The 7,536-nt window shown below is 36.4% G+C and overlaps 1 protein-coding gene across 1 annotated transcript; it reads right to left on the bottom strand.

The window, feature by feature from the left end:
• Positions 1-4,344: 4,344 nt before the first annotated feature.
• LOC113344132 ((-)-alpha-terpineol synthase-like) lies at positions 4,345-7,092 on the bottom strand. The gene is made up of 7 exons (XM_026588167.1): positions 6,801-7,092; positions 6,433-6,691; positions 5,900-6,281; positions 5,581-5,799; positions 5,363-5,501; positions 5,035-5,283; positions 4,345-4,928 (listed from the first exon to the last, which is right to left on the bottom strand). Exons 1-7 carry the CDS (start codon positions 6,996-6,998, stop codon positions 4,590-4,592), a joined length of 1,785 nt encoding a protein of 594 aa, XP_026443952.1. The 5' UTR covers positions 6,999-7,092; the 3' UTR covers positions 4,345-4,589.
• Between the last annotated feature and the right edge of the window lie 444 nt (positions 7,093-7,536).

A 7,536-nucleotide genomic window follows, 5' to 3' on the forward strand; every position in this document is an offset into this window, starting at 1 on the left:
GATGAAAGTAGAATTTAGTGGTCTACAAGAGGTTGCTGTAGTGAATAGTCGAATATGATTATATTAACCCAAAAATTCACTCCAAGATTAGTGCCAACCACTAAACGTTAATCCTCTTCTTCTTTTACATTACTTGTATTTCTCCGTCTCTTATGACAAACTCGTTTATTTTGTGCAAGTATTTACAGTCCAGTACTCCAACGTAAGTAGAAATTTCCAGGTTATATACCTCTTGGAGGGTGCCAAGCTCTCTAGTTCATTGGTTTCTATCCTGAACTAATCCAGCCTGTTGCACCAAGTAAGACCGTACGCTTGCGCAGTACTTCCTAGTACACTATTATTATTATTAGTATATCTTTTGATTTCCTCGTATAGAATTTCTAGATGGAGGACCAGTTTCGTGTTTGGTCTTCACTCTGGTCATTTATTCTTCTAGGGAAATTTCTTTTATCTGAAAGCTGGTTGAATGCAAAAACATTCTCAGACTCACACATGCGCTTACTTGTAAGCAGTTATAGGATTTCTTATAATGGGAATAATGTGATGTGAACATGCAAAGACAACATCCTTGGCAGCCCAAAAAGAAGATTACAAATTTTCTGCCATGACAGGGTTTTTAGGGTCCATCATCCACAAAATGCATGCATGCCACTCGTTTGTTTCAAAGTTTCCTCATGTGTCGTTGTCCATCCACACATTTTAAGCGTTTGTTCAACTTTGAAGAAGAGTCATTATTTAGTATTCCCTCCGTCCCACCATTAAGTGACCTATTTGGTTTTTAATTTTGTCCCATCATTAAGTGACTTATATCACTAAACAAAGAGATATTTCTAAAATTACCCTTTTAATTGATTATAAGAAATATAAAAATATGCATCATTTGATAGGCATGTTTATATTCGTTACGTAGGTGTTTTAAAATGCTTTTCAATGGTATAAAGTTTGCGAACATCCGTGGTGTAGTTTGAGAGATAAATCATTTCAAAATTTCATTAATTATTATCCATAAAGATATAATTGTAAAAAATGATTAAAAATCTCTTTTTCCTTGCTTGCCTTAAAATTTGTGCAAACTTCAAGTAGGTCACTTAATAGTGGGACGGAGGAAGTATGAGATAACCTTCCAAACTAACTGCGTACATAGAGGACAGATTATTATTAAGTCATGTCACTAATGGTACCAATGTTTGGAGTCATATACGTAGGAAAGAACATTGGTTGTAATGGACTGGTTGGTAGTATGTCTTAGTCCACAATCTTCTCTGATCTTTTCCTCATTACGAATTCGAGTTGAATGCTCTTTTGGACGAAAGTAGTTGGCCGGGCCGGTGGAGACGTGTTTTCTGGGGATTTAAAGAGACAGAAAACGGGTCATTTGTCCAAATATTTTTAAAACATGATTCCAACGTACGAGTAAAAATTAGTATGGGTGAAATGGACACCAAAAAAATAGCAAGAATGAAACCGGATTCATCCTGGCGTAAACTTAAAAAAGAACGAGGATGCAACTGGATGCATCCTGATGTAAATTAAAAATATGAAAAAATATTTGAAAATAGGTAAGATGAAACTGTTTACATCCTGGGTATTTTTATATTCTCGTCCATTTAAACAGTATCAAATCCTATATGTCCTTTTCACCCAAAAATTGTTAACTTTTGGTCTTTTTAACCAATTTTGTTTTAACGAAATCGGCCCGGGCGTCCAATCTAATTTGTTGATAAATATAAATGAATTCAATGATCAGCGAGTAGTTATTCTTAGGTGACTCAACAAAATGCTTATACTCCCAAATTGTAGGTTGGTACTGAAAGTGTTCAGAAGCTTCTGATTGTGCAAGGCGTTTAGTACTAATTGGCAATAGGGTCGAGGAGGGGATGGAGGTAGAAGGAGGAGGCTAAGAAGATGAAGCCATGAAGGGGTCAGGAGTGGAAAGTGAATAGTATAAGACATTATTATAGCGCTTATTATTTGTAGGGTCCAAATATGGCACAAACACATTTGTTAGTGTGCGAGATTTATTCTATTTCCTTAGTATGTGAAAACGTAGTACGGGATCCGAAAATTGGGGAAATATTAGGTGTACCCCACTACATATTAGATGTCATCCACCATGTAAACACCTATATAAAGAGAAAGTCAAAGAGAGAGAAAACAAAATTAGAATTAGAATTTGTATTATTATTATCTCCTTCTTCTTCCTTCACCAACTTAGAGCTCCAAATACTCATTAATAGAGTCTCAGTGTAATCCAAATGTAATTTCAACAATCATAGTGAACCCTAACCCCGTGGATGTAGATCACATTGATCGAACCACGTAAATTTTGTGTCATATTTTACATTTCCATCATTTTTATCTTCATTTTCATGTTAAATAAGTTTAGATCTAGAAATTGTTAATGGGGTATTAGTTGTGGGATTTCCAGCAACTACATTATTAGTTAATTGGTGCGGATGTTCAACGCAAATTATCTCCTATTAGTAAGATTTGTATATGTGCTTGCTAATCGAGTCATTCTACATTTTTTACATTTTACATATGCACTGAAGCCGAGCACGTTTTTAATTAATCTTAGAAACGCCTAGAGAGATCATTTTAAAATGGCACACTAAGCGATATTATAAATCAGTTAACCCAATTTGCTGAGATCCAAACTACGGTTTCCTTGTGTTTCTAAAACAAAATAGAACAGATAAACCTTCCAAAAATAGTTATACTCGCTGTCCATGAATTGTTCACCTTCTAGTAGGCCCTGTAACATTTGATCGGCTCTTGTATTGGAAATTAACCCAGACTTGCTAAACAAATTATATATCTTCGCAAGTCCCATGTAAATGTTCCGAAAATGAATTGAGTTTGGTCACTGTCATTGAGTCTGTCACAGTGCATGTGTTAGGTGAAAACAGCTGTGATAAACACACAACCGTTTTACACCGTGAAATGCACAACCAGGGTAATGGACGGTCACGATGTGTGTGCTTAACATCGGGATAGGTGCGGGTAGGAATGGTCCCCACCATTTCCTCTCACATGCAATGTTTGGGTGCACCCCGTGATGTAAAATCACGGTGTATTAATCATTTCTGAGGCAAAAAAGGCAATCTAGATACCTCTTAGAGGGTGCCACGCTCTAGTTCATTGGCTTATAGCCTGGACTAATCCACCTTGTTGCGCCAGGTAATATAGGTAGCTGGCGGTGTTTCTTAGTACTGCACTATATTTATCTCTTTTAATTTCCTCATTTAAGATTTTTGCTTGGAGGACCGCTTTCGTGTTTGGTCTTCACTCTGGTCATTCATTCATTATTCTTAGTGTGAATTTCTTTTATCCGGAAGCTGGTTAAATGCAAAAAGATTCTCACACTCGCACATGCCAACTTGGGCATACTTGTAAGCAGTTATGAATTTTGAAACCGTAGTAAGAATTACTTGTAAGCTGGTTGAATTTCTTTAAGTATCAGCAATTGACATAGTAAGGTATTAGAATATATATATGTTGAAGATTAACTGGTAATGAAAGAGCACAAATTTGAGAAACTATATGAATACTTTGAAACTGATGTTAAGTAGTTTTTATTATGAGTTTGAACCAGGGACGGACCCAAAAATATGTGTTGGGTAGGGCTATATATTTTCAAGGTTGTGTTAAAAAAAAATTTAGCTTGTCTGTCGAGAGAGTTCGGTTGTATATTCGTAATGAAGTCCCCAAAGTTTTCGAGTTGAGCATTAATGGAATATTCACGACAAGTTCAAAGAAATATCAATACATTTCTAATATTGTAGACTTGTGGCGGAAGCAAACTAAGAAGACTAAAATTCTAGTTGATTCTGGTGTTTATTAGCAGGTGATCTTGATAACCAGTGGGCTAATAAAATTAAGTTGCTGGATTATAGTTCAAAAACACCCAGCAGGTGTTTATTAGCAGGTGATCTTGATAGCCTCACTTAGCCCCTTGTAGGCCGGTCCCTGGTTTGAACAATGAATAAGAAGGCGCCTACTGTATACGTACAGTAAAAATTTATTTGGTCTTGGTTCAATGAGACATTATTGGAATATTAACTTTGCCGTAATAAAGTAGAGTCTATTTGTGGAAATCTTCCATCTGTTATTCACCTGAACAGGAAGACCCCCTAGTATGATATATTTGTCTGCCATGTTGGACTATAGTAGATTTTCACCAAAAACGTATCTTAACTTTAATAATTAAGAGACTCCACTAGAGTCCTTGACTTGACTAAAAGACAAGAATTGAGAATTTGGTGTATGTGTGTGTTTCTTCTTGGTTGTTTAGTATGGGAGTTGCAGGACTTTAATAGAGTTGTTGTATAAATGGGTATTGAATGAAATGGTAAAATTCGCTTGTATTATTGCATTAGAAATTACAAAAGAGCTCTTACGCTTTAATGCTGCAATTTTTAGCAGTGAACGCTTACCAAGTATGGTCTGCGATACGAAGTAGCATCCTTACACTTTTGTATCTTGATCATCAACCATCTGTTTACAGAATTTAACAAACAAATGCTCTTTCTTTGTAAATTATAACTCTTGATTTATAAATGGCACACGCACACGCAAAAGGGGACAGCCTAACATTGCACATCGGATAAAGATGAGTCTTTATGGGTAGGTTCATCAATGGGAATTGGGTTAACTATCAAAGACTGAACATGCTCTATGCTCTTTGAATGCTCTGCTCCAAGCCCATCGCCGCATTGGTACATAAACAAAGATGTTCTTGCAAAATTTAGAACCAAGTTGACGAATGAACGATCAAATGGAGATGAATCAAAGAGGAATCGGTTCATCTCTTTCCACGTTTCCATGATTATGCCTTTTATGTGTTCACGAGCATCGTTTTCGGAGACGTTTGTTTCTTGCATATAACAGTATATGGAGGATGCAACTTCACCTCTTTTTAGCTCCGCCTGTGTTCATGATTAAGCAAAAAAAACTCCTATTAGATACTTATAAGTTATGGAATGATAACATCAATTGTACCTTTTGTGTTTTTTTAAGTCTTAAATTTTTTACCGATGAGGTTGCAAGATCATTCGAAAGTCGGCACACTAAACATGAAGAGTAGAGAAGAGGGTGATCGTTTTCGAAGGCATGTAACACACCATCATTAATATTTTGATTAGTAGCAAAAAAGGCAATCACCAAGAACACATATCCGACGGATGAAACCGAGCCATTGTGCTGGTATTCCATAAAAGTTGGCATGCATCCCTTATGGCACCATTTCGTTTCTGTTAACATTGCCTTCACCGAATTGGCCAACTAAAAAGATTGGACAAAGGTAATTATTTCCAAATTGTAAAAAAGAGTTAGGAAACACAATAATCAATATATTATTTACCGATTTTGTTAAGTGCGGTAAAATGTCAAATTTTTGCTCAACAAGTATCTGGAATGCCATTTCATTGACGGTGTTATAGAGGGCTAAGAAACATATCTTCATGTAATATGGGAGTTTTTCCACGGCTTTGCAATCCCACCTTCAAATGTAAATACGTAATTTAGCATTATAAGAGTTTCAGCAGAGAGCTAGTTGAAAATTGTGTAATACGATTGTACCTTTCAATAGCATCCGTAAATAATTCAAGTTCTTCTAATGATCCATAAGAATCATAGATGTCATCAATTACGAGAGCAAAGCTTAGGATTTTGGTGAGCCATTCTCTGCAACGTTTATATCGTGGCTCCCAACAAAACCCAATACTTGATAGGAAGCACTCAACTATTCGGTCTCTAGCAAAATTCATTTTCTCTGCAATCCCCATGTTGTTCCACCATCTGAACAAGAATGACATAAGAGCACAAGTAGTACGTTACGACACCAGACACCGCAATCAGTGGATAACATGCATCAAATTTATAAATAATAGATATGCACCTTGCTATATGCTTGAGTTCCATCTTGTGTTGAGCCTGAACCATGTTGAAATTCAATTTAGCAAATTCAAGAAGAAGAGGATTCATATCATTTTGAGATTCATATGCCTCAATGAAAGTCTTAGCTTCTAATCTTTGAACTCTCCAATGAAATGGTGTCTCCAAGGAGCGACGGACTTGTTTTGTTAGGTTAATGTTAACATTGTTGTTGTTGCTTTCATTGTCTAATAGATGTCTTCTTGTGAAGAGTACGGCTTCAGTTAAGATGCTTTCTCCTTCCAAAACAAGATGTGCTGCTTCAAATAAACTCAGCATTCCCTTAGTATCGTCCTTAATTGATTCCTTGAACCCGCCTTTCGCGTCTTTAAATTTATCAAAAACATCTGCCATTCGGAAGAGAAACTTGCATGTCATAAACTAAAAGAACCGGCAAAACAAACCTTAACAATAATTGAGCAAAATGCCAGGGTAAAAATGCCTCCACCTCGTGGAGTTAGCTGGATTTATGGTTGATATGTCATGTTTAATTAATACCTAGAGGTTCATGAAAACCATACTGCCTAAGAAGCTTAAGCCTGAGAGAAGTTGCATATAAGTTATCTTTCGAATTCCAGGCATTGTCATGGTACACGTTCTCTAAGATTTTGTGGATGTCTTCCTCAAAAAGGTTACTCATTCCGAGACTTTGAATGACATCGATTAGCTCAAGCATTTCTAGTGGTTTTACGGCCTCCTTAAGAATAACCTTCACTTGTTTTTCTTTCTCCACCAATAGTCCCGTATCTGTTTTGCACTGCATATACATACCCACACAAACACAGAAGTTATTAGCATATATAATCTTAAAAAGATGTTGATAGATATAACGAACTACTTTAGTGGAAAATGAGCTCAATGATCACCGAGTTGTTAGTGTTGGGTGATTCAACAAAATGCTTATAATCCCAAATTGTAGGCTGGTACTGAAAGTGTTCGGAAGCTTTTGATTGTGCATGGTGTTTAGTACCAACGGGCAATAGGGTTGAGGAGTGGGTGGAGGTAGAAGGAAGAGGAGGAGAAGAAGAAGTGGTTAGGAATGGAAAGTGAATAGTATGAGACATTATTACTGTGATCTTATCAATTATTTTTTTGGTGCCAATGTTCAATGCAAATTATCTCCTATTAATAAGGTCGATAAACTGTACAACTGTACTTGTTAATCGATGCATTTTACATTTTACATGTGCAATCAACTTGAGCACGTCTTTATTTATCTTTTTTTGTTTTTTTTGATCATACAGTTTGTTGGAATATTTACGCCGCTAACCAAAGGGGGGTCCTGGGGGGCATCGCCCCCAGGCTGTGGTCGACCTGACAGAATTTTTTGAACTGACGGATTTATTTGGCCGATAAAAGCCTGTTCGAAAATTTCGAATCCAAAAGACACCATTGATGTCTGTTGATGAAGGAACCTGACGTTTCGTGAATAGAAACCTGTTGGCGAATAAAAACCTATTCCCAACAGGTGCAAAACCCTTTATAAATAGCTTCTCCCAGTTTCGTTTAAGATATAAGAAAAATCAATCTGTTTTCTCTGTTTCAAAAAGCATCATCAGAAATCAGAAATCTCTTTGTGTGTTCTTGATTGAATCAAGGGGT

The sequence above is a fragment of the Papaver somniferum genome, unplaced genomic scaffold (genome assembly GCF_003573695.1).
Source record: "Papaver somniferum cultivar HN1 unplaced genomic scaffold, ASM357369v1 unplaced-scaffold_74, whole genome shotgun sequence".
Lineage (NCBI taxonomy): Eukaryota > Viridiplantae > Streptophyta > Magnoliopsida > Ranunculales > Papaveraceae > Papaver > Papaver somniferum.